Source organism: Parus major, chromosome 3 (assembly GCF_001522545.3).
Source record: "Parus major isolate Abel chromosome 3, Parus_major1.1, whole genome shotgun sequence".
Taxonomy (NCBI): domain Eukaryota; kingdom Metazoa; phylum Chordata; class Aves; order Passeriformes; family Paridae; genus Parus; species Parus major.
Window position 1 is genome coordinate 3,969,423 of NC_031770.1, and position 26,783 is coordinate 3,996,205.

At 46.1% G+C, this 26,783-nt stretch overlaps 1 protein-coding gene and 1 long non-coding RNA gene across 2 annotated transcripts; one reads left to right on the forward strand and one right to left on the reverse strand.

Annotated features, from left to right (window-relative positions):
• Nucleotides 1-595: 595 nt before the first annotated feature.
• On the reverse strand, nucleotides 596-4,312 carry LOC117244126. Its single transcript, XR_004496626.1, has 2 exons — nucleotides 4,043-4,312; nucleotides 596-3,507 (listed from the first exon to the last, which is right to left on the reverse strand). It is a non-coding gene; the product is annotated as an uncharacterized LOC117244126 (long non-coding RNA).
• BMP2 (bone morphogenetic protein 2) lies at nucleotides 2,903-8,836 on the forward strand. Its single transcript, XM_015621305.3, has 3 exons — nucleotides 2,903-3,426; nucleotides 4,203-4,561; nucleotides 6,833-8,836. The coding sequence occupies exons 2-3, from the start codon at nucleotides 4,210-4,212 to the stop codon at nucleotides 7,675-7,677; spliced, it is 1,197 nt and encodes a 398-aa protein (XP_015476791.1). The 5' UTR covers nucleotides 2,903-3,426; nucleotides 4,203-4,209; the 3' UTR covers nucleotides 7,678-8,836.
• The last annotated feature ends 17,947 nt before the right edge of the window (nucleotides 8,837-26,783 follow it).

Below are 26,783 nucleotides of genomic sequence, written 5' to 3' on the forward strand. Positions count from 1 at the left end.
GATGAGGCTGGATATTTGACTGATTTACCACTCAAGTCATTTTCACAGAGCTTGTGAGGAATTTCAGCTGCAAGAAATGCACTGCTTGAGCTTTGGTTTCTTTATCTCAAGCATGCTGCTGCCCAGCTCTAAAAGTGGGAAGGGGGCAAGGGCTCGTTAGTGGAGCTGGGAGATGGGGTGGGCACATCCAGGCGTTTTTGCCCTCTAATTCATTGTACCTAAATACACCTGTCTCTAATTTTCTGTGTAATCATGAAGATGTTTCTCAGCTGGTGAGCTCAGGTGTGCTGGGGCTGCAGTGGAGCAGGTCTGAACACAAGGCAGAATTCAGTCAGTTCTTGTGCTGAGGAGACAAGAAAAGCTTCAGGGATGGTACTTTGAAGGCCTTTTCCTTCTTATTCCAGGGTACTGCCTCGATGGAGCTGCATCTGTCTTGGTGATAAATTTTCTGTGGGTGAGGTGGGGGGTCGTGGCTGAGGGTCTGGTGTGGGTGGGTGCCAGTGCTCTCAGGGAATGTGTTATAGGTGCTTCAGTGTTGTATTTTGGGGCCTCTAGGAAACGGATGGGAAGGCAGAGTTGCTGCCTCAGAAATTCCAGGTCAAAATAGACTAAGACATGATAAAGTACAAGGGCAAGGTGTTTTATTATGTATTATATAAGGCCAAGAGAAGACTTTGAGAGCTTATTTAAACTTAAAATCGGAGAGGGGTAAACCTACAAGACCCTGTTGATATCAGATCAGAGTGTATGCAGGCTTTTAGAGCAACCACAAACATGTTTCTCCCTTCTAAGGCTCATTATCCTAATATAGAAAGCTCCTGGAGATAAGGCTGTGCCGGGCATACGGTAGAGCCTATGCTCCAGGCACAGGGAGTAAGTGTTGAGGCAAGAAATGACTTTTTCCTGGCATGACCCACTAAGATTGAACTGGAATGGCAATTAGAAGTTGAAGTGCTCATTTAATGTCAGTGATGTGTAAACTACGTTGCCATTGTTATTTTAGTGCTTATTTACATAATTGGCATACCCTGAAGTCACACTGCACGAACTTTCAGTTCATGCTAAAGACTTGCAGGAAGTCATAAAATTAAACATTATCTGTGCTGGAATGCAACGGAAAAATAACTCAACTTTTGAGGGATTTCACCTTGCTCGGTGTCCCCTCTCCCCGTGTGCACGGCAGCGAGTGAAAATCAGGTTAGCGAGTGTTGGGAGCTGTTGGCATGAAGGAGCTTTAGCAGCTCTTTAATTACACTGGTGCAGTTCTGGGGTGGTTTGTTTTGCTGGTGTGCTCCTCATCCTGTAGGGACCTTTCACGGGAGCTGCTGGAGTCATGATAGGGAGGCCAAGGGAAGGAGGTCCATAGGAGGAATTATTCCAGTCCGAATGTGCTGAATTCCTGATTCAAACCGGTGCTCTTCCTACACTAGAAAATCGTAAGATGGAGGGAAAAGGCCGCTCCCAAAGGAGGAGCTGGTAATGGAGCTGTCTCAGTTGTTATTGCTCTAAGTCCTCCTCCGCAGTAATTCAAGGTGTCACAGGCTGGCTGTGCCTTTTGCAAATGAAGCCCCTGAGAGATGTAGGGAAGACGAGGTGGAGCCCAGAGCACTTGCTTTGCCGGGAAGGCACGAGGACCCCGGCTAATGACGGTGTGCCGATGGCTTTGGCTTTGATGAGGACCCTAAATTGCTAGGTATCGCATACCTATGCAATTTAGGGTCCGGCCCTACCGCAGAGCCCAGGCGGACAAACAAGAGATGGGGCAAAGGACTCAGCCCTGCTCTCGAGTCACTCGTTGTATCAGGAGAGCTGCCAGCGTCTGGAAAGGGATCGAGGGACACAGTTGTGACTGGGAGCTCAATCGCGCTGGGCACGGACCTGCCTTCTCCACCCGTGCCACCGCTGTCCTACTCCGTGGGCGATGCCACGAGCTGTGGAGGCCGCAGCCGGGAGCACCGGCGTGGGCAGGCTGGGTCCCGGCCCGCGGGGAGCGCGGCTCAGCCCCGGGGCAGGTGCGGGGCCGCGGGCGGACGGTTCGAGCCGGGGTTGCCGTTCCGGGCCGGCCGATCCGCCGCCGTTCCACCACTGGAGGGCAGCCACATCTTAAAAAAAAACCACCCAGCCCAACCCCTCTGCCGCCCGCACGGGGCTGAGCCCGCATCGGATGCGCCGCGGCAGCGCTGCGGGAGGAGACTTCTCCCGAGCCCGGGCGCTTCTCTTTCGGAGAGGAGAGCGAGGAAACCCCCAGATTTCCAGCCCTCGCCCCTGGCTCGGGCAGCGGGCTCCACGCTCTGGTGGGGGGAGAAAAAGAAATAAGTACATATATGTATTTTTTTAAGTAGTTCTAAAGCACCGGGATTCTCCCGGTACCTTACGTGACCTTCGCACCTTACCACCCCGGCAGTCCGGGGCACGGCGCTAATCCGATTTGCGGCGGCGGAACGCTCGGGCTGTACAATGGGTCATTGTTCGACCCGGCCCGGTCCCGTTCCCCGGAGCGGGACGCGGGACCGGGCGGGCCGGGGGTCTTCCCGCATCGGCTCGGCCGCCGGTACCGCAGTTTAACGGGACGGCCGCCCGCCCCATCCCTCTCCCCGGCGGCACCGCGACCCGGGCGCGGGCGGCAGCCGCGGTGAGGGAGGGAGCGGGCGAGGGAGGAGGGAGGGAAGGAGCGAGGGAGGGAGGCGGCGTCTCCTTTAAAAGCCGTGCGGGGCCGCAGCCCGCTCCCACAGGGCGGCTGTGATTGGCGCGGGCCCCCGAGCCTCCGGGGTCGTGACATCGCCGCGCAACAAAAAGCCCCGGCGGCGGCGGCGGGCGGCCACCCCCGGCCATGGTGCGGTGCGGGGCCGGCGGGGAGCCCGGCGCGGTGCCCTAGCGCGGCCGCTCCACGCGGGACGGCGGCGGGCGGCTCCCCCCTTTTTTTTTTTTTTTTTTTTTTTTTTTTTTTTTCCTCCCTCTTTTATTTACCCTCCTCCCTCCTTTTTCCTTTCTTTTTTAAGGGAGCGGAGACAAGTCAAGCTTCATCTTGATGTTGCTGCTGGAGTCTCGATAAATGTCCATCTGTCTGATGAGCGTGATGCAAAGGACATTTTTGAAAAGGAGCCTTTTAACTCCGTAGACACGTAGGGACCCATTCACGGGCAGGCACACACACGCGAGGAGGAGGAAGAAAAAGAAGAAGCAACTTCACGATCGCTGCTTTTAAAAGGGAGAAGCTTTTCCCTGGCTGGGACTTGCCTTCTGCCTCCTCAACCAGCTGCTAAAAGTATGTTTCCGAGGCGGACTGCACTTCAGGGAACTTCTATTTTCTGCTCGGCAGCTGTAGAGGAGCAGCAGCGAAGTTTGGAGTAACACCAAGTGATGCGGGAAAAACACCCCGAGAGCAGAACACCCTCCTGCAGACACAACCCCTGCTGCTGCACACAGGTATAGCTCCGGCGGTCGCAGATCCGCTGAAAGCCTTCTCCGCAGGATGACTCCGTGGGCCACGGCGGAGGTGCTAGCGCTCTGGAAAAGAGAGGGGGGACGGGACACTAATCATAACTATTATTACTATTATAATAATCCAGCCCAAAGTTTCACGGGGGAGAATGTCATCCTGTGGGTTTGGCTAAGGACGTAGCAGATATGTATTTTCCTCCTTTCCCTTCTTCCACTCCGCCGAGGGAAAACAGCTCTCCTTTTCCCTCCGCTGAGGGAAGCTGCTGCCCCGCCGCGGGGGAAGCGGAGCCGGCCCCGGGCCCCCGCGGCTCGGCTCTGCGGGGCGTGTGGGGGGAAGCCCGGGGGTCGGGACGGGAGAGCAGCGGGGAGCTGGCTCTGCAGGGCAGCCGCCCCTTCCCTTCCCGGTGAGCGCTGCCGGCCGCGGCGGCGGGAGGCCCGGCCCGGCGCACACCTGCGCCCCGGCCCCGGCGGAGCCCCCGGCCGCGTCCCCTCCTCCCCTTCACCTCCGCGCTCCTTTGTTGCGGAGCGCCCCGCTCCGCTCCCCCGTCCCGCCTCGCTCCCTTTGATCTCCTGCCACGGGGATTTCGGTGCCGCCGCGCACCTGAAGCGGCCCCTCGGGGGACTTCGCCGGCCGGTCCGCGGCGGGGGCTCCGCCGGTCATGGCCCGGCGCCGGGGTGGGTCCCCACCTGCGGACCGTCCCCCCCCTTCCCCGGCGCGGTGTCCGCGCTGACTGGCTCCCATCGCCTCCTCCTCCGCGCAGGTTGATCATGGTTGCCGTGACCCGCTCGCTCCTGGCGCTGCTGCTCTGCCAGGCGCTGCTGGGCGGCGCGGCCGGGCTCATGCCGGAGGTGGGTCGGCGGCGCTTCAGCGAGCCGGGCCGCGCCGCCTCGGCCGCGCAGCGCCCCGAGGACCTGCTCAGCGAGTTCGAGCTGCGCCTGCTCCACATGTTCGGGCTGAAGCGGCGGCCCAGCCCCGGCAAGGACGTCGTCATCCCGCCCTACATGCTGGACCTCTACCGCCTGCACGCGGGGCAGCAGCTGGGGCAGCCGGCGGCGCTGGGCTTCCCGCTGGAGCGGGCGGCGAGCCGCGCCAACACCGTCCGCAGCTTCCACCACGAAGGTACGGGCGGGCCGGGGCTCCGCGGGCTGCGGGAGCGAAGGGGAGGGCAGGGCCGGAGGAGGAGCGGGGGGCGGATTCCTCCCGCCGGTACCGCGGGGTTCTCGCAGTGCGTCTCCCGGCCGGCTGCGCTGCCCGACGGGCTCTGCTGCGGAGCTCTTGCTCTGCCAGCTCCCTTCTCCCCGCTGTCCGTCCGCCGGGGCGCTCCCGGTTTATTGATTTTTCTCCCTAAACCAGCGCGATTCCGCGTTTAGCGTTCTCACAGATAGCTGATCTCCTGCGAGGCTAGAAAGCAGGGAAGGCTCCCTAATGCGCGGCTGAGCCGAGCCGCTGCGGAGATCCCTAATCCTTGTCTAATCCCCGTGAGAGATCAATGAAACAATCAATCTCCGCATCCTCCGCGGGGGCTGCCGTGGAGGAGCGCTGCAGCCAGACCCACCCCGGCTCGCAGTGCCCAAAGCCCCGCTCGGCTCTCACCTGCGAGGCCTCCCCTCCTGCAGCCCCCGGAGGCTCTCCGGGCCAGACCCTCGCTCGCAGCCGGGGGCGTTTCCCGGCTCCCGTAGCCAAAACAGCGGCTGCGGAGTTGAGCGGGCCCTTGCAGCCCGTGGGACGCGTGTCTCTCACGTGCTTTTTTCCGGGAAGCGTTTCCCCAGGTTCTAATTGCTCCTGCCTGAGCCTCTCCGGTGTTGCCAAGCAGCGGCCCCGCTGCAAAAGTAATGGGAACTCAGTTTCCCCCCCGCTTTTAGAGTGCAACAGTGTCAAGAAAAGATATTAATTAGGTTTTAAGTTTCTAAAAAGAGGCGGCCTCCGAGAAGAGGATGTGCTGTTTAGTGGAAAGCTTTTCGTGAGGAAGATGGATGGTGAAATCCAGCCTCTCCTCATCCACGTTTCCCTACATGGGAAGTAAAAACCTGGCAGTTGTTAATGGGGGAAAGCCAGCACGTGGGTCATTCATGTTAAACACAAGGATTGCGGGCAAGGGGATGAGGGAGAGAGGAGTTGAAAGGGCAAAGCTGATGAAGTTTAGGCAAATGTAAAAAATCTGCTGTTTGAAGTAGTCGTATGATTACAGCAAAAGCTAATTTTGTTAGAAAAATCAGTATTATAATTTTTTCAAAATTTAGAAGAAAATCACTGTGACTCATTTTTTTTACTGAGTTTTCTCTGCACTAGTGACTTCTTGAGAGCAGAAGTTTGTCTTGTGGCCATACAAAATATTTGCATATTAGCAAATACTGGTCTGGTCCTGAAATACCAAAAGGCTGAGCCTTACCTTATGCAAAAAGTTGTACTGGATTCAAAGGGGAATGGTTACACGACTAAGAGTTGCTAACAGCAGTTATGGTTCCCCCTTAGGAAGTGGTCTTTTTTTCTCTTCAGTATGTTTAACACCAAAATTAAATACTATGAGAGAGTTTTATTTTAGCAAATACTTTTAACTTAATGTCTGTAGCAACAATGTGTTTAGCAACCCTACCTATATTGTACTCCTCCTGAAGGTCCATTCAGTTATTACTCAAAGGTGGGAATGGCCTGGAGTTCAGTGACTCCTTAAATGTTTGGGTTTGATGGTTTTATAAAACTTCTTGTTTGGAGGTGACTTTGTATCATTACCTCTTTTCCATCCACCCTTATTTCAGCAGTTGAATTTTCCTGCTGCTCCTTATGGCCCTTTTGGATAAACACCGGGGCGTGCTTCGTGAAATACCGTTATGGGTGCTGAGTTCACTGAGTTCTAATTAAACACAACAATCCATATGCTAAGATTTGTAGGTCACCTAAATTGCAGAGTCATGGTTTTCAGAATGGAGTTTAAGGGATTGGTGCTTGAGATGTATTCTCAGAAAAAACCCAAACAGAAATGCAAAAGTCACCCAAAGTCCTCTACCAGTTTTAATGATTCCTCAGTAGCTGTAGTGCTTGAGTTTTTCAGTCATGTCCTTGAAGTCCAAATTAATGCTGTATATTTCTTGCTTCTAATGATAACTACCTGGAAGGCAAAGGCTACCAGGATCCAATCCAAACATGTAACAATGAATGAAGCATTTTGAACTTCATGCTATACATGCCTGCATAAACAAGCTAACAAGGGAGACAGTATTTTCTGCCAGAAAGTCTTTCAGGTCTTGTGTGTCACATGTGGTGGCTGTCATTTGAAAGCTGCCATCAGCAGACAGTCTTAAGTGGTTTGATTTTTTTGGCCCAAGTTCCGAATTTTTCCCCTTTTTTCCTTTTTTTTACTTTTTTTTTATTTTCCCTGTTTAATCAAATTAGAAGTTTTGGAAGAGCTGCCAGAAACGAGTGGGAAAACAGCACGGCGTTTCTTCTTTAATTTAACTTCCATCCCTAACGAGGAGTCTATCACCTCAGCTGAACTCCAGATTTTTCGGAAACAGGTGCACGGAGCCTTTGAGAACAACAGCAGCTACCATCACCGTATTAATATTTATGAAATTATAAAGCCAGCCACAGCCACCTCTAAGGACCCTGTCACAAGACTTTTGGACACCAGGTTGGTGCATCATAATGCAAGTAAATGGGAAAGTTTTGATGTAACGCCAGCTGTTTTGAGGTGGATTGCACATGGACAACCTAATCATGGGTTTGTGGTAGAGGTGGTTCACTTGGACAAAGAGAACAGTGCCTCCAAGAGGCACGTTAGGATTAGCAGGTCTTTACATCAGGATGAAGATAGCTGGTCTCAGCTCAGGCCATTGTTAGTGACGTTTGGGCATGATGGCAAGGGACACCCGCTCCATAAAAGAGAAAAGCGTCAAGCGAAACACAAACAGCGTAAACGCCACAAATACAGTTGCAAAAGGCATCCGTTATATGTGGACTTCAATGATGTGGGGTGGAATGACTGGATTGTTGCCCCACCGGGGTATAGTGCCTTTTACTGCCATGGGGAATGTCCTTTTCCACTGGCAGATCATCTAAACTCAACAAACCATGCCATTGTTCAGACTTTGGTCAATTCAGTGAATTCCAAAATCCCCAAGGCTTGCTGTGTGCCGACAGAACTGAGTGCTATTTCCATGCTCTACCTTGATGAAAATGAAAAAGTTGTATTAAAGAACTATCAAGATATGGTTGTGGAGGGTTGTGGGTGCCGCTAACACAGCAAATATATTAGACAAATGCAAAAAAAAAAAAAAAAATAGCTGACACTTTAATATTTCCCAATGAAGACTTTATTTATGTAATGAAATGGAAAGAAAAAAAAAAAACACAACTATTTTGAAAATATATTTATGTCTACGAAAAAGTTGGGAAAACAAATATTTTAATCAGAGAAATATTCCTTTAAAGATTTTAAATGTATTTTAGTTGTACATTTTATATGGGTTTAACCCCAGCACATGAAGTATAATGGTCAGATTCTTATTTTGTATTTATTTACTATTATAACCACTTTTTAGAAGAATAGCTAATTTGTATTTATATGTAATCAAAAAAGAAAAAAATATAGGGTTTGTACATAATTTTCCAAAATTGTAGCTGTTTCAATTGTGTGTATTTAAGTTGAAAAGAATACATGGAAGGTTACTATGGCAAAGTGCATAGCACATTTGCTTTCTGCTGTGCTACTGTTAAGGTCACAAGTTCAAGTCCAGAAAAAAGTGGATAATCCACTCTGCTGACTTTCAAGATTATATTGTACAATTCTCAGGAATGCTGCAGGGTGGGCTGTCCAATCCATGAGAACTGGCATCCTCTTTAGGTGGAACATTTGGATAAGAACCAGACGTTGCTGATCTAGTATAAATACTGCTATTCCCAACTAATTTGCAGCGTGAATATAAGGGCCAATAGAAATCCGATGGGAGGTGGGGGTGGGGGAAGACTGAATCCTTTCTAGACCTACAGAAAAGTGAATGTTTGATGTTTCCTTTAAAAGTCCTTCCTTTAAAAGTCCTGGCCAAATATAAAATAATAAAAACTAAAATGTCATCCTTTTTTTTTGTGATTATCTATGCTAAAGAGGAACTCTTGCCTAATTTGTACCGGCCCTTGTCTTTAACAGTTGGAAAAGCCTTGCATACTTCCTCACCTCAGATGAGAGCTCACTTCTGTGGAGTGTTACAGTGAAATTAATCTGCAATTTTTGCCCTACATTCAGCAAGCTGTTGTCATATGCAGCCTCCTCTCTAACCTCAGCTGATGGTTTTGTTGTTTGGCAGATTCCTTTTCCAGGGTTTTGTGTTTGAAACCTTCCCCCCTCGCCCCCCCAAATGTTTAAGTCTATTTCAGATAATAAATCATAGAATTCTGATATTTCTTTCTGAGAAGTCCAGTCTGTAAGAAAAAATGGTTCACTTGAGCAGTCATCACAAGAACAATTTGTGTTTGCATCATCTTACTGTTATTTAAATCCTCATGTAAGGGGCAAAGTGTGATTTGCAGTAGGCAAACAGAGCATTAAAGCTGATGCTGGTCGTGCCTATTGCATGTTCCACACCTGGTGTGGCAGGCAGAGCCTGGGGCTGTTGTTGTGAAAGTTGTGCTGAAATAGGAGAGCAGGAAAGGAGCTTAAATGGGCTCTTGGTCATCCCCTCAAGCTCTGTTGTGGGTCCAGTTCTGGATCTGGTGAGCTGAGGCTACACTTCCTGAAGCCATGTGTGTAATGGGCCCTGTAGGGACCTCTCTAAGGCAGCTGTGGGAATCTCTGATTTGGGCCTCCTGATGTTTTGTTAATGAACCCCTCTTTTTTCTCCTGGCCCTCTCCAAACTTCTCCTTTTTATACCAGAATCATCTGGGTTGCAGCAATGGTACTAACTAGATGGATTGATCAGAAAGGCTAACTTGATGATGTCTTACAGGTCCTCTTGTAGAACAATCCTTTACTGCTTTTCATCACAAAAAGCAGAGGGCACAGAGGATAGGAGAGAAAAACTAATTACCTGTCAGCTGCTTCCTTTTTTTTCTTGTGAGCTTAAGAATCTCTTGTGCTGTAAGGTTCTGTGGTGAGATAAAACTGATGTATTTCTTTGTACCAGCAGGTTTTTTTAACAGCTGTCAGAAAACAATCCACCACACTGCAGCTGGGCTCTGCTTAATTTTGAGATTAGCTGATGTTGGTCATGCTGATAATACATAGCAGCCTCTGGGTTGGCTGAGGGGACAAACTCCAGGTGCTTTTTCAAAATACTGGTGCTGTTTCAGTGGCTGATGTTTTTAGGGATGAAACATCACATGTACAGGAGTTTGGTTTGCCGTTTGCTTCTTGCCAGCTTTCCTGGTGCTGGATGAGTTTGTGGCTGTTGCTTTGGCAAGGATGTCAGTGCTGCAGTGGAGGTTCAGCAAGGGTTTGGTGTTTGTGATGTGTGGTTGTGCAGGCAGGTCAGAGCTGTGTTACTGCACTGTAAAACCCCAGCTTGATAAAGCTGATAAGTGCTGAAAATTTAATGATGAGCATGAAAAGTGTGAGCCCAACCCTGTGAAACTGGTAAAGAACCCACAGCACTTCTAACCAGACCCTCAGCTCTGGTGTTGCAAAGCTGAAGTCTCACAGCTCCTTCATGTGTAACGAGACAGGGAGCCTCTTTACAGAGTGGTGACTGCTTCACTTCTCCTGTAAGGCACGAGAACACATTGATGCTAATTTTGTTGCCAAAAAGTCGGCTACAGCACTTGTCTATGCATGAGCAGGAGCTGGCTCATGGCGTGGTGCCGCGTTCCTTGCACAGGCAAACCTCCTGGTGCTTGACAAGGAATTGCATCTTTAGTAAAATATACTGGGAGGCAAATGTATCATTGCTAACTTACTAAGACCCACTCCTGTAAACATTTCTGTAACTGCTTAGTGTTAGCCACAGAATCATCAGTTCCATACTGATTTTGAAGAGGAAATATGCAGGTGTCAAGCTCAGCACATCAATAAATTTCTGCAGAGCTGGTTTTGTAATGTACCTTTAAATCCTTAACCTTAACCTCACTCTCTAGGTTGGAGACTTGAGAGTGTTGCATTCAAGACTTTGTTTAGGACTTAAAGTAAAAGAAACAGAACAAACTTTCACAGATGAGTAGTAGGACGTTCTCCTAGAGATCAGTTGGGTTCCTAGATTTTTCTAGATAGGGTAAATGATCAGACAGCCCTTCTGAAAGGTCTGGGCTTTCTGGCATCTTTTGAAAGTCTGGTAATGATGGCTAAATAATGCTAAATACTAAATGTATGCTGTTACCACAGCGCACTAGTACTTACTTTAGTTCTTTAGTACTTATTAGTATTATAGTGCTCTACAGGGAGAAAAAAGCTTTTTCCTCTTAAGAGGAGAAAAGCAAAATATTTTGAAAGCAAAATTTTGCTTCTAGGCACTTATATAATCTATATAGGCAGAGATTGTGATAGATAATGTCACCCTTTGTGCATTTCAGATAAGCATCTCTCTAAACACAAATGTGATCAGCATGTCTCCTTGTCCTTTTGAGACTCAGTAGCAGCTTTGTCGAGTGGCTTGATAATTTTTGCGCAAAATTCAGTTGGACTTCTGAGGTCAGCAGCATGTAGAGGAGGATCTTCAGTTGAGGTAAGCTCTCCCGAGAGCATTGGCCATTCCCAGCAGGCAGGGGCTGCTCTGCTGGGCTCCCCAGAGCCACGAGTGGAGCCTTTCCCTGCCCACCCAGGGTTTGGGTGGCCACATCCCTGCTCCCCCCGCCAGGCAGGTGAGGCTCACATCCCCACGCGTGAGGCTCAGAGAGGAACATGATTTATTGTACTCTCAGCTGTGGAGGAGGAGCTCATCCACACTGGGTTTGTATCAGACCCACTTGGCTACGCTATTGGAAGAGGATAGTTATTGAGCTATTGTATTGTATGGTTATTCCTAAGTTGTTGATTTTTGGGGTGGTTTTTTATTGATTTCAGTAGGCAGCTAATTGCCATATGGCAGCTTGATGTTAATGTTTTATGAAGATCAGGAAACAAAAGTTTATGAAACAAAAGCTTTTGTATAGTAACTGCAGAGTTTCAAGAACTGTTTTATACTTCCTGACAGTGCAGGTCTGGCTTAATGGTTTGTTTTTACTGCTTAAGAGTGTAAACCTTTCTTTAGCCGATGTGTGGAAATTATATCCTCATCCCGCATTACGCATTTCTCATTGCTCATTACTCATTCCTGCTTTCATTGCTGCCATCTGTAATCAGAGCTTTACTGTTTCAACTGCATGCAAAATGCTATCCTTTGCACAGCAAGATACTTTTCCTTAGCATTCATCCACCCTTTCAAAAAAAACAAAAAGGTGGGGGGAAAAGGGGGGGAAAAAAAGGGGGGAGGAAAAACCTACTCTGTCTATATTGTTTTTCTCTGTTTTGGGTGGAGTCTGTGTTAGATTTTGGTTGCTAGATGGTTTCTGTAGTAACAAGCAGAGTAAAATCCAAGCCTGAAAAGGCACTTTTAAAGGTGCCATATCTTGCCTGAAGTATTATTTATCTAATTATGGTTATGGAATGTTTAGTTTCTCCTTTATATGAAGGCAACCTCTTTTGGGAGTGTAGACTGCTGCTATGAGAACTCGATATGTTGTGATCTTAAAACAGGAGAACCACAAATCTTGTTCCCAGTTGACTTAAGCTGCTGAAAATAATAACAAAAAAGCCAGAGGCATTAAATGCATTTTTAAAGATTGCTACAGGCACAGACCACTTTGGTTTTTAGTTACATAGGAAAGGAATAAGAAGCTAAGTTGAGAAGGACACTTGGATTGTACATGTTAGTACAGTAAAGAGGGTGTTGGATACAAGCAACAGTGGTTTGTTTTGTTAGACTACTGTGTACAAGGAAGAAATCCCAGCTCCTTCAGAATATGACTTTGCAGTACTCCAATTTTTCTTGTTTATTTCTCCAAAGAGGCTTTGCAGGTGTGTGAGAAAGTAGGCACACACATGGTTACTGCTTTTGCCTTGCTTAGGCACAAAAAGAATTCTAAAAGTATTTCAAGATTGCTACTTTTCTGTCTCTCCAGTACTAATCTTTCATTACTTGTATTCCTGACAGCCTTGTCTGCAACAAACAGTAATGGTTTCCTAAGGTGGAGTTTCCTTTTTTTGGAATCTCATCACCTGTCAGTTCCCTCCAGGATTTAGCAACCTTCTGTCCATGAGCCCTGTGAAATGGGAACTTAGAAAAGCAGCTACAGTGGGTTTGTCCTTTGCAGAGACAACTTTGTCCCAGCCTTCAGCAGGAATCTTAATTTGGGATTGGTTTGAAGGGATGCACCCATTGGGCACAGCAGGGACACCCCAGAACAGCAGGGACTGTGGGTAGAACTTGCCTGAAATCTGAGGGCCAGAGCTCATTTCCATCTGTATTTCCATAGTGCTGGGAAGGCACTGGGCTGGAATTCCTGCCTGGGCTTGTGTTGCCCTCCATAGAGGAGAAGAGGCTGAGAGCTCTTGCACCCCTGCAGGGGCAGGGAATTTGCAGTGGGCAGCCTGGTTCTTGGCTCAGGAGAGCTGGGTCTGCACTTCACTGTTGGTTCTTGCAGGGCCTTCTGCAAAATATGCTTGGCTGCCTCCGCTGAAGTTAGACCAGAGCCTAACTGAGCGAGGTCTGCAGTGGAAGGGACTGATCAGTGTGGGTTTAGTTTGAAAAAAGGCAGGGATTTTCATCAGGGCAATAGGGAAGGACCCTGCAGGCTTTTGAAGCTGAAAGTGTTAAAAGCTTTGAAGGGGACTTCAGGTAGAGCAGAGCAGCAAATTGATAACATTATGAAAGTTCAGGTTCCCACAACAGCCTAACTGAGGAAGATTTACAATTTAATGAGGCTGATAATCCCATTAGAGATTAAATTAAGAAGGTTTTTCTGGGAGATCAACAAGAAAATGATGAGTATTGTACAGTAGCTTGGCTCATAATGCCAAGGCTAACATGTACTTCTTGCACTGCAGGACACTGTTTCATTCAGTGTGTCTCATTAAAACAAAGCCTTCAACTCCAGCAGTGTTTCACTACAAACAGAAGCAAATTATTATTATTATTTTTTATTACTATTACTACTACTGTTATTACTATCATCATCATTCTGGAAACAATATGCAGATTAAAAGATGGAAATATCAACCAGATCTGCAAATCAGCACAGCTCTACTGAGCTGGTTCTCAGACAATCCAGTTGTTTTTATTAGAGCAAATCCTCAGGAGGCAGGGTGACCACATATGAAAAGTAATGTATTTAAGGTAACGATTGACATAACTCCTGTAGCTTGGAACTTGCACAAACCACTCTTTATGGCATCCTGCACACCCTAGTGATGGGAAAGTATTGTATGGAATAATGACTCTGTAACCACAGACTTCAAAAGTATAGAATGTCTGCAGTGTGATGGAAATAGCTGTTTCCACATCAATAATGTGCTCACAGGCATATTGAAGCTTAATTGCGAGGCCAGTGGTGATGGGAGGAGGAAGGGTGAGGGGCTATCTGCCTGTGGCTGCCTCTGCTTTACAGCCAGAAACAATGATTCAACTCATGGTAAACTTGAATTTTGCATTTGTTTCCTCAGGATTTATTGATAGTTCCATGTGGGACTTCATAGACCAAGGGAGTTTCTGACTCCTTAGGAGTTAGGAAGAGAGGTAGGGTTTGTATTATTCCTTATAAGCATCACTCTGGCTTGTGTTAAATTGTTCTATTTTAAGGGTAGTTCTAACACAACTTTTTCTCCTGCTCATATTTTCTCTTTTCCTTTGGATGAAGAACCTTTTAAGTAAAAGCAATCTCTCACTTTGAGTCCAGCTTTTTTGGTCCATTTTCATGAAGAATCCTGATTTTCTAGTTGACATCATAATGGTAGGATGAAGGCTGTTTTGATGTCACAGTCTGTTGCTATTGAAACAAATCCTAATGCACATGGAATATGTTCTCCTAGCCCTGGCACTGTAGATGAAAGGTGGGCCTAATAGCTTTAAATGAAAAAAAATGAGTGGTTTTGTTCTGAAAAACACTGGTATTATTGTTACTTTTTTATTCCTGTTATTCAAATGACAAATATGTTGTCATTTTACTGCTTTCAGTGTCCAGACTTACAGCAGGATTACTTTAAATCTTCCCTTGCTGGAATCTCGTGAGGACACCATGGAGTCTGGGATCCTTAAAATTTCCCCACATTCTCTGGGGAATGGCACCTTGAGACTCAAAGATCAGAAGGAATGGAATTGAAATTCTCCTTTGCTTAACCACTAGTACTTTTAAAGTCCATCAGCATTTTTAGTTGTTTAGGATTAGCAGTAACCCATGTTCTCTAGATGTTATTACTGAGGGGAGGATCAAAGACTAATTGATTCATATTTCCTGGTCTGCTGATTTATTTTTTTTTCCCTTTTGTGTTATTTTTTGTTTTAGAAATAGTTAATGGTTAACTGCTTCTTGACGTGTTAGGCAAAGAAGTCTCCCAGGTTTGTAGATGAAAAGATTTTCATCTTTGAAAATATAACCCAAATGTACCCTAGAGGGCAGAGTCATTTAGAGAGAGCTGCTGCACACCTGCCGGGTTACTGGTGCGTGCCCACTGCCAGTTCCTTGGAGAGAGGGACCAAACCCTGGGAAAAAGGTGTTGGGAGCATGGGTGGAGCCTTCTGGTTTTTGTGAGCAGCAGAAGGTGGAGAAAACGTCCTGTGACTCTCCTGTGTGAAAGTTCTGAGAAAAAGAAACCCAACCAACAAAAATATATTTTAAAAGAGAATCAGTGTTTTGCAAAGAGCTCCTTATAACCCAGCAGGCCACGCTGCTGGCAGGTGGCTGTTGCAGCTCGGGCCTGCTGAAGGGTCTGAGCCTCTTTTTGAGGGATGAAGTTAATTTTCAAATAGAAGCAGCTTAATTTTTCCTAGCAAAGAAAACAATCACAGCTCTTTTCAAGAGCTTTCTCTTCTTGAGACCTGAGCCAGTTGGGGGGTTACTGCCTGCTTTTCCATCCAAGTGCTGAGCAGAGTTTGTTGTCAGGCCTTTCTCCATGGCCTGGGTGTCTGGGAAGAGTCTGGGAAGGTCTTTGCAGCTCCTCTCAGTGGGAGTAGTTCCTTCAGGGTTTCATTCCTCTCTTCTTTACCTCGTGCATCTTGGGGGGAGGGAAGGGGAAAAAGAGAAGGTCAAGTACTGGGACACTTTGAAGAGTGTGCCTTTACCAAGCTTTGGTTTTTCTCTCTTCCTGGAACTCTCATTACATGATCCTGGTTTTCTGAGCCAATTGTTAGCCCAAGGCCAAATCCTTAACCTTGGGCTAGATAACAAAAGCACAGCTGAGGTGATCTTGACTCCTTTAAAAAGGCTGTCTGCTCTTTGATGCACTCAGAATGAGACGCATAATTCATTTTAGTTCCAAAGGTTGTTCTTAGCATGGGAAATTAGCAACCTCTGTGATAAAAAGTCAGCATGTTAGGGTTGTGTGTGTGTGTGTGTACATGTTTTATGTTGATCTCTGTCTTCCACTGCATTCCACATCCTGGAGGGTGTTGGTGTGTCTGGGGAGAAGCTGAGACCAAATCCTATCTGGGAAGTTTTGCTTCGTGTCTGCATCTGTTCATCCCAAGGCCCGAGGACTTTGTGCCAACGATAGGAATCAGCATTTGGAAAATGTAGCTTTCTGACTTGCAGCTCTGAATGTAATTGGAGTGTATGCTCTGGAGAAATTGGGATCAAGGTTTTTAATGGATGTCAAAACAGGTTTGTGAAGTACAGCCCTCACCAAGGACCCCAGAGGCGAGAATGTGGTGTCATTCAGTGCAATGCCTTGCAGTCCAGCACAGAAACTCTTCTTTATGGTGTGGAGCTCTCTCCAGCAGGTCCTTTAGGACTTTTTCCTTTGGGACAAGACTCCTCCATCATTATCCTGTTTTGCTGAAGTCTTTGTGGTGCTCTGAATAAATTTGGGGGTTTATTTTGTGCTGTGGTCTAGCAAGCCTGATGGTGAGAAACAGCATCACTGGTGCTGTAGTATCAAGTGGGCCAGGTCACAAGAAGCAGTGGAATTTAGAGGCAGGCTGACAGCAATGGGGAAGGGCTTTTGTGGGTGAAACTTAACAGGAAATGCTGCAGGTCAAATACAGCATCAGGAAAAAGAGGATTGTTACAGTGGGGCCTTCAGACCAAGGACAGGAGAAAGAGCAAATTACTCAGCTGTGGAGCTGGAGTTGGAAAAGTCCCTTGTTGTCCCTCTGTGCTAATTCTCAAATAGCTCTTCCTAAGTGGTCCCTAGCTGCCTCCTAAGTGTTTTGTAATGATATGTACCTTAAAGGATTTGGAGATGCCTAAATGCACTGCTGTTTATCCTGTAGGGTAGAGATAGATAGCTCCATTATATGGCATAATGACAGGTTTCATCCCTTGGTAACCAGTTTGCATGAGGACCAGGTCTGGCCAGTATTAAATTGGAAAGCAAAGATGGCTTTGTGATTAAGGTGCTGGAGTGGGACGCTGGAAATCTGGGTTCAAGTTGTGGGTCAGCCATAAACTCCCTGTGTGACCTTGAGCAATATAATTATTCCGAGACTTTAAAGGTATCTAAACAATTTGGACACCCATTTTCCAGTCATTTTAATTAACTGGGATGCTTTGAAATGCTCAGCTTTAATCTCTCTGTGCTTAGGATTCTCATTTGTAAAGCCAGGATAATAATATTTCCTTGCGCATGAGGAGGATGTGTGCATTAGGGATTGGGAAGCGTGCAGCTGCTCGGAATGCAGCAGCTTGCAAGCCTGGTGGTGGGGGGAACAGCTTGAGGGGTTTAAATCCAGGTATGGATGCTTTGTGCAGGACAAACAGCCCATTCCATGTGGGCAGGAACTGGGGGACAGCTCCTCATTGTGATATATTACCTTCCTTTTGGTTGATGGGGGATAAATACCACTGCAAGTAAACTGCAACCAAAATATTCACTGAGAGCAACAGCTCATTTCTTCAGGATTTCATTTTGCTCCATAACAACATCTTGCTGTTTCTTTAGTATTCTGTCATTCTTTAATAGGGAACATTAAACTTTTACAGGACAAAATGAGTAGTTATTAACATTTCCATTTCTGGAAACATAACAAGCTGTGCTCCCCCTTTAACCTCACCTACGGTTCTGTCCCTTTGCCCACTGTTAAGTGACTGTGTAATGAAAAACCTGCAATGCACACAGGCAGAGGGAAGGGTTAAAAGAGCCAAGGGAGTCTTTAATTCCTTCGTTTTCTGACTTTTGTGGGTTTAATACACAATCTTAACATTCCATTAGTAAGTGGTTGCATTTTTTTCTTTTTAACCGAAGAGATTAAAGGTTCCTTCAGATTTTGCATTTTTTCACTACTCTTTAGTCATGTCAGTTTTGTGTGCTAGGCAGGCAGGAGGTGAAAAATCTGTCCTCAGTGACCATTGGTGCTGCTCTCAGAGCTCAGGGCTGGATGGCTGGGAGTCCATAGGGGACTGCTGTTCCCTGAGGAATGGCTACCAAGGTCCAGGATAGGGAAATATTTCCAAGCCTTTGGATCTTGGGTTCCTCACTTTACCCAGTGAGTAAAGGCTTTGTAAACTGCTTGCAAAACCCTGAAGTGTTACGTGCTGTCAGAACATCTGATCCTGCAGGAAGTTAATCAATATGTCAGTGATAAATAGATGTTGAAATAAGGTTTTGTATTTAAATATGAAGGAAAGAAATGGCTGGTGCTCTAAATATTTTCCCCTGAATCAGTTGCATGGGTGAATTTGATGTGAATGAAATCGGAGTCCTTTTCACTTCTCTGTCCATTGGCTTCTTATATCTTATTGCTCTGTGGGCAAGAAAATGTGACTCTCCCACTTTGTGTTAGAACTGTGCTAGGCTGGCAAGGGAGAAAATTGTTATTTATCATACCAAACTCTCAAATCTGCCTGTCAAGATATGTTTTTCCTCTTGAAATTTGGGGTTCAAAGCAACCATGAACCAGACTTTCTTTAATGTATTTCTGGGGTAGGTGAGCAACTCTTTCTCAGTTTTATTCTAAATTCTGTATTCTGACCATCCTGGATATTGGATGGCAAATCTTGTTCTAAAACTTCACTGAAATAAGATAGTGAAAATTCTGGTTGTAATTGTCACTGAAAACAAGACAACCAAGGGTTGTAAAGGATTTGGGGTGGTAACTGCTATTTCCAAAGATTTTCCTTTTACTTAGATTTAATTTTTTTTTACTGAAAGTGAGCTGGTGAGACATACTGTCAAATTATTACTTCATATATGTGCAAGCAAATATCATCTCTAAATATTTTGCAGAATAACAGCTGCTTTAGGATTAGTCAACTAAACATTTTCAGATAGCCTCACCTCCTAGAACGTGGTTATTTTTCTCTGCTTGGTAGGTGCAAAGTTTAGAAACAAAAGTAAACAAAAATGGGAAAAGATCAGGTCTAGATGTATACCAAAAGTTAAAATTACCTTAGATAAAGAAAACTGCCTTTGTATTTTCCAGGGGAAAATAATGCAATGAATTGACTGAAAAAGGTAAAGAACTAAATATGGCAATGACTTTTCTATTACTGGCCTGATTCAGCAGAACATTCACATTCTTATTACCTATTTTGTACTCTTGGCCCATGAAAAACTTCTGGACAGAACTTAATTTAGTACATTGTTACAAACTCTGATAGCTGCCTGATTTTATCAAAGTTCATGAACCTTTTGAGCTGTGACCCCCCTCATGCCCCTGGGGTTCTGGAGAGGGATTTATGGTTTCATGTGCAAAACAGTGTGAAACTTGGCACTTTCACATGGCCTGAACTCTGACAGCTCCAGGAGCTCTAAGTGAGCTCAAACCAGCTCAAGAGGCAAAGTAAAGCTTTATTGAACCTCACTGGACTTGGACCAAATTCCATGTTACAAAAATCTAGCCCTTAATGTCCTGTCATTGCCTTATCATCGACATGGAGGAAATCCATGCTGCATGGCTGTTGTGAAGATAAATTCAGGAACATTTATCAGGTGCTCCAATGAGGATGGTGACAGTGGTGGTGGTGGAGCAGGAGTGCTCAGAGCAGAGCTCAGTGACCCAGATGTGAAAGTCTGGAATGTATGGATAGGATAAATCCTGAGCTCCTTCCTGCTGAGGAGCCAGGGCAGGCCAGTCATTAGGGCTGTCTGGCAGGGAGAGTGAGTCACAGTCAAATCACACACTCCTTTACATCACCAGCCTTTTTCAGGGCCTGTGCAAGCTGCAGCTCATACTGAAGGCCAGGTTTGCTTCATACTAACTCTGCTTTCACTGGGGTTGGATGATTATGAGGGGGAATTCAGCTAAAGGTCAAAAAACCTACTCATCCCCTGACTTATGAACCACAGAGGTGCAGCCTGTATCCAGGTTCATTAAAATATAGTATCAGGTTCCTAAAGTTATTGATGTGCAACTGGGCAGGTCCCCATTTTTAAATGGGGCAGGTTCCCTTCATTTTTAAAAGAACTGAAGTGCCTTGCAGTCAGTGGAACTGATGCTGGGGATTGGGCCCACAAAGTACAGAGATATTTCTTCCTTTACTCATTTCCTGGCTTTGCCCTCTGGACTCTCTGGCTTTGGAGCTTTCATCACTCAGGTAAGTCATGTTATGCCTCTTCTTACCAGGTGCTGAAATAAGCCAGTATTGCTCACCTGAATTGGCTGTCAGTGAACACTTCTGTGTTGCATTGCTGGCATTTCTACCCAGTTCAAAGTACTCCAGGGATCCTCTCCAGGTGGACTTGTCAAAATGGACCTTTTTCAAAGGGGCTTGTGATGGTTGCATTTACATGGTGTGGATCCCAGCTCTGATCCTACAGCGTGTTTCTGATGGCAGCCACCTCGGCCTATGAAGTCCCAATAGGAATATTCTGGTGGGAACTCATGCAAAAGGCTGGTTAGCAAGAAGTGGGTTTGTTTTTCTGCCCATAGGCTAAACCCTTTCAGGAGAACTGAAACTCCCCACATCTGCTGGAAGGGGCAGTGTGGTAGGGATTTGAATTGAAGCAATTTGGGAGATGTATGGAATACAGGAAGGACAATATTCTGGTGCTGGTACTGGACAGAGTTGACTGGTGTAAGCTGGACCTGCTGCTCCTGAATAAGGAAGAGCTGTTTTGGGAATACTTGGCTGCAGTATCATGGGATGGCTGTTAAAGCACCTGAGGAAAGTGAGAAAAGCAGGTAATATAATAATCACTCAAAATTTCAAGCATGTGGACTTTGGCTTGTTCAAGGAACTGGTAAGCAGAATATCCTGGGAGTCTGCCCTGGAGGACAGAGAGACCCATGAAAGCTGCTTGATCTTCAAGGACAGCCTCCACAAAGCAGCAGAACAGTCCATCCTGATGTTCAGGATGCTGAGCAGGTATAGCAGGAGGCCGGCGTGACTGAACGGGGAACTCCTGACTGATTTCAAATGCAAAAAGGAGCAGGATGGAGGTGAAAGCAGAGACAAGGAACCAAAGAGGAACACAGAAATATTGCCTGGGCGTGTAGGAACAGAGTTAGGAAAGCTGAAGCTCAGCTGGATGAGGCTTTTGGAGCGTAAACAGGTTACTTCCACATGCGACACAAGGGAGACCAAGGAAGATGTGGGCCCTCTGCTGAATGAGGCAGCTGATGAAAAACATGGGAAAAGGCTCAAGTGTTCAGTGTTTTGTCTGGGTTTTCATGAGCAAGTGCCACACATAGTGGCAGAGCTTTGAGGGATGAGGTGGTATACCTCTCTTACATGAGCTAAATGAGGCACTACGAGTTCATGGGGTCAGACAGGATGATCAGAGGCTGCTGAAGGGCTGAGAATGTTTAACATCTTCTTTGGTTGGCCCTGATGAGACACAGAGCATCCTTAGGGAGTCTGCAGGGGTCACCAGTACAGGACAAGTGGTTGGTGAGCTGGCCAAAGGAACCATCAGAGAAGTGAGTTGGGAAATGAATGCCGGGTCCTACAGCTGGCACAGAAATTCCCTGTGCAGGTGTGGGGGTAACATTTCTTCACCTGGGGAGCTGGGAGTCCTGATGGATCCAATGTGCTCCTTGGTTCCTGCAGGAATAAAATGCAGTTCTTGCTGGATGGCCTGGCCTGACTCTTGCCCATGAGGATGCCACTGGAGCAGTGCATCCAGTTTGGGACTCTGGCAGAGGTACAGGCAAGCTGGGGACACCTCAGGGAGCTGTGTGGGCCAGCAGCTGGGCTGGTGACAGGAGGAGAGGTGGCGGAACCCTGATTGATTTAGCGCTCTGCCATGACCCAAGGGCTGTAGAGGAGATGAAGCCAGACTCTTCCCATGCACAGAAGAAGGAGAGGCAGCTGCCATGGATTATAGCAAAGAGAAATCTGACTGAATATAAGGACAAAATTCTTCACAGCACAGTGTTTTAGCACTTGAACCATGAGAAATTGTAAAATTTCCACTTTGGGAGAGTTCCTGAACTTGGCTAGTAAAGGTCCTGAACAACCTGACCTAACCTGGACTGGCTCTGTGAGCAGGAGGTTGAAAGAGAAGAGCTCCAGAGGCTCATTAGTAATTCTGATTTTGTGACAGAGAGAAAAAAACTGAGCAAGAGCAATAGATGCAGCAATGTGAATATGGTGAGTTACTGTTTCTGTGTACACAGTGTTATTTCTACTTCGTGCTCTATTTAATGAGCAGAGAAAAAGAAAACATTGTTTTGTTTTCTTTTTTTTTTCTTCTCCCCAAAAAAATCAAAAATGTATAGGCAGATGTGCTAAAGTATGCAGACCTGGGTATCACATACTTGTTGAGACTGTCTGATATCAATGAAATAATGTAAGTAATAACTGATCATTTATTTTTGGCAGGTGTTTTTTCTCATAAATAGCAGTGGATTAAAAAGGATCTCTGCATGTACCCAAGACACCTTAAAGCTTGATTAGACCTGAACTTTCACAACAAGAATTATTCAGTGCAGGATAGGAAATAATTTTAGTAGAAAAATAAAATATTTAATTTCTTTTCTCACACAGTTATCATAGCATGTACAGGAACATAATACAAGGATGTCTCTGACCAGCTAAAATATTTTAGAAAGCAAAGAATTTGGCAGCCACTGGCACCTGCTGAAATACAAGCCCATGCTGGAATATCAGGCTTCTGCTGAAATATGTGCTGAGAGTATTTTTATGTTTTAAATATGACTTCCCATCCTGGTATTTGCAGGTGCATTGTACTAAAGCGAACACAATCATTTTGTTAATTGCAGTTCAAGCTCATTAGGGAACTATAAAGGCAGAAGAATGAATGTAACCGTGCATTAAATGGTAAATGATTTTGGGGTGGGAAGCAGTCAGGTGTGTTGCCCTAGGCTATGATTTTCCCCAAATTAACATACATAGCAAAGAAAGAAAGAATGAGGCGGGTGGGAAGAAAGAAAGAAAGGCCACAGGTCACCAAAGCAAACCTCCCAAACTCCAGTGGTGCTGAAGGGAAACATCAGCTGCACAGTCTGCCTGGGACTGGGCTCGCACCAGCACGGGTTTGATGTTGGGATTTGGTTTGTTCCACCCAAAAATGGTGAAATCCAAACCATCTCAGCATTGTTCACGTAGTTAATGTGTAACTGAGCTGCAGCAGGCCACAGCACAGCCTGTGGGAGCTCTGGGATGGGCAGCGTTCATGGCTTGTATTGCAAGCCCACCTTGCAGCAGTGTGTGCTTGAGCAAACAGCCAAACATTTCCCTCAGAGCCCTCACAGAATGTTTGTAAACTCAAAAATGTGTTTATTGCAAAGCTTGGTTGCTTCCATCTCCCTGCCGGAGTCTGGAGCCAGCAGGGATCCACGGAATTCCAGATGGTTGGACAAGCACGTTTTGCTGCCTCAGAATAATGATCACTGAGCAGAATGAAAACCTTGGCCAGCACTTGGGATCTGAGCAGCAGCCCTGAGTGTCTCAGTGGATGGGTCTCTGGATGGACACGGCTCCAACAGTAGTTTCTTTGGCTGGCTGTGGTTTGGACCTTCTGGAAGATCAGACTCATTTCTGTTGCCTCTTGTTTTCTGTTTCACCTTTGCTTGAAGTGGTAATACTTGTTTTGAGCAAGGAGGAAGGTCCTGGGAGAACTGAATGCAGAGCTGAGTGAGAATTTTCCCCTGGAATGATTTCAGCTGATACTGATAGAGATTATTTTATGCAATAACCCCTATTTTTTTCTTTGCTCTTGTCCATTTCCCAAAAGCATTTCCATTTTATTTGTTTAAGCAGTCTCCAAAGGCAAAAGTTTTGTGACTTTCAGAATATGCCTATAATAGTTGAACAGCAGTTGAGGTGCAAATGACCTGAAGTTTTCTCTTAAAGCTGTCAGAGAAGGAGCTGTTTTCTGTCTAGTCCTAAAAAAATTCCTTTGATAGAAAAGAGAGAAATACCATGATTTATTATTGCTTCTGTCTGGTAAAACAATATACTCCTTAGCCAGTGTTTAATCATATTGGGTTCAATTTCTTTCTTTGTTCTTTAGTTGTTTCCCAAGGAGAAAACAGACTTCTGTGGACAGTCTTTGCTCCAAGCTTAAACATGGCTATGAAAAGCAATTAGTCCAAATTAGCAAAAGTGGTATAATAGTCACTAATTTTATAATTATTCACAAAAATAATTGCAGTTTAAAGCCCAAGAAGTGTACATAATAGACAGGAGGATTAGTATTTTTTTTCTCCTCCATCTCATGTAGCTGGTGCTGTGCAGGGTCAGGGGAGAGCTTCTGGAACAGACTTGGTTGAATTTTTTCCACCAAATCCTCTGTTCTTTGATGTCCCAGCTTTGGCAGCTGCAGCCAACTTGACTGTCCAACATGAGACCAGAAAAACCAGATTTTGCTGGTAGACCCAGTCTCTGTGGTGGCTTCCTTTTGAAGAACCAAATATGGACAGTTAATTTGCTTTTGGAATTACATCGTGTGTAACGAGATGGATATTTGTTCCTAACAGCTTAAACACAGAGGTGTGTTCTCTTGTCTGCTGCATCTATTCCAAATTAATTCACTTGCAGCTTTTCTTAGCACGTTTGTTATTTGCCTGTTATGTGTAATAGGTCTGCAAAGACAATGTAGGCAACTTTGTGAGTCTAAAATTAAAGTTCTCAGTTTGAGGTAGACAGATGATGAGCTGCTTGGCTCGGTGAGGGAAAAGTAAGAATAAAAAACCTTCTTGCCTGACAGCTAATCAAAAGTCATAATATTAAAAAATCAACCATGCCCATGGCTAGACTGGTATAAAAGTCACCTTTATTAATGGCATATAAACAAATACAGTAGAAACACTTTGTAAATATTATAGGAAGTAATTTCAGCTATAGTGGGGTTTTCTGCTATGATGGGTGGATCTGAAATCTAAAATTTCCCTGGCATTTGCTGTAAATTGAGACAAACCCTTCACAATGTAGGAGTTTCTGTGGCAGATCTTCTCTGTGTGTGTGTGTGGCATGTGGCTGATGTGGGACTGACACATCAGCCTTTTGGGAAAAGGGAAAAAGAACTTTTTCTTGCCTTGAAACAGTGAGATATCAGCCAATTTGAGCAGCTCTAGCACCACCGTGCTGTTGAGATTTGGCAGCAGAGTGACTTTCACTTTGCTTTGCTGCCAAACTTGGCCACTTAATGAACATCTCAAACCTCTCCCCTCGCACGTGCTCGGCTGATGTTTGAGGGGGAAACCTGGAAAGCCTGGCCTTTGCAGAGCCAGCTGGGGCTTCTCCCTGCTGGGGGGTGGCTGCTCTCCCACATCCAGCCCAGGATGGCTCTGTCCCTTGGGGAGATGGAGAGGGACACGGTGAGAGGGGAATTGCTCTGATTGTATTTCCACAGAGGAACAATCTCAGGAATGGGTGAGGCCTGCATGGGTGAGGATCTCCCTCTGCTCTCCCAGGAGAGTGCACGGAACAGAGGAGAAAACAGGGCACGAGATTTAGGTATTTTGGGGAGGTGATATAGAAAAGTTTGTGCTCAGCATGTTTCCTTCCAGAATCCTGACGTGGAGCTGGCATTTTTCCCTTCTGCAAAGGCCCCAGACAAAGCTCTGCAGCTCCCTCTTGTCTGCCCAGCAAAAGGCACTGGCTGTCCTTCACACAGGTCCTGTGCTTGCTTCAACTGCTGAATCCTCTTCAGCAGCTCCAAGGGTCCCAGCCCTGCTGGAATTTCCTTCCAGCTGTTCAGAGGATTTTTTGTAGCTTTATTTTGATTTGATTTTTTTTTTTTTTAAGTCAAGGACATCACACATGTGTGCAAACTGTATTTAAAAACATTTAGGATATACCAAAATTATCTTGCAACTTTAATTCTCTTCCCAACTCTGCTCCCATTTTCTGTGCTGTGATACAGCCTTTAATTAGACCACTACAATTACAGACCTGCTTGGGGAATGAATCAGGGTTGTGTGGTAAAAGACACCATTGTCCAAGGATCTCTACCCCATTTCTGGCAGGAGTGGAAAAATGAATGGTGAGTGAGCTGGGGGTTTGTGGAAAGGGGAAAAAGTATTACAGGCTGTTCAGATGTTCACTAGGGAATTAGCACTTTCAGTGCTTCTGCCAGAATGATTCCAGGCAAGTTATTTAAACCAAACTCTCCATGGGTGGTCACTAATTTAAGTGTTCCTCATATTCTGGGTATCTGACTTGAGACCCAGGGTATCAGCCTGAAAACCTGGGCAGTTGCAGAAGAAGCTCAGGAGAGCTGCAGTGTAGAAAATACCATTGTAGAGCTCTGAGAAATGGAAAAACTTTGGCATTGCACTGTCCCCATAGCCATGGATGCTTCAGCTCCCCTTTTTCTTCTTTGCTTCCCAGCCTGTGAAAGCGGGGAAAGCTGATCCTTTCTCTATGCTGGGAAACAGCAAAGATAAATTGATATCTGTGCAGTGTCCAGAGGGCCATGGCACACCAAGGCAGGGCTGCTCTGCCTCAGGCTCGAGCCCTGGCGGGTCTGGGAGCACCCTGGGGCTCATCACACCGGGACCAAATGGCTTTGGGGGGTCAGAGCAGCCCCTTTCTCTCCCCAGCCGAGCCTGAGACAAGCACCCTGCCGGGAAACAGGAGTGTGCTGTGCCATCATGCACATGCATGAGGACAGAGAAGATGGCTCCATTTACCGTAATTGTGCCTTTTTCTCACTTTTGGGTGCTTGGCTTTGCAGGAACATCAAGTCTTCTTTATCTGTCTGAGTAGCAAACATCTCCATACACCCCCCAGCAAAAAAAAAATACTTTCCTAATGGTCCTTTGAGGCAGAAGGCGCTGCCTTACTGGCTTGTTATTAGGAAGAAAACTTGGATGCACA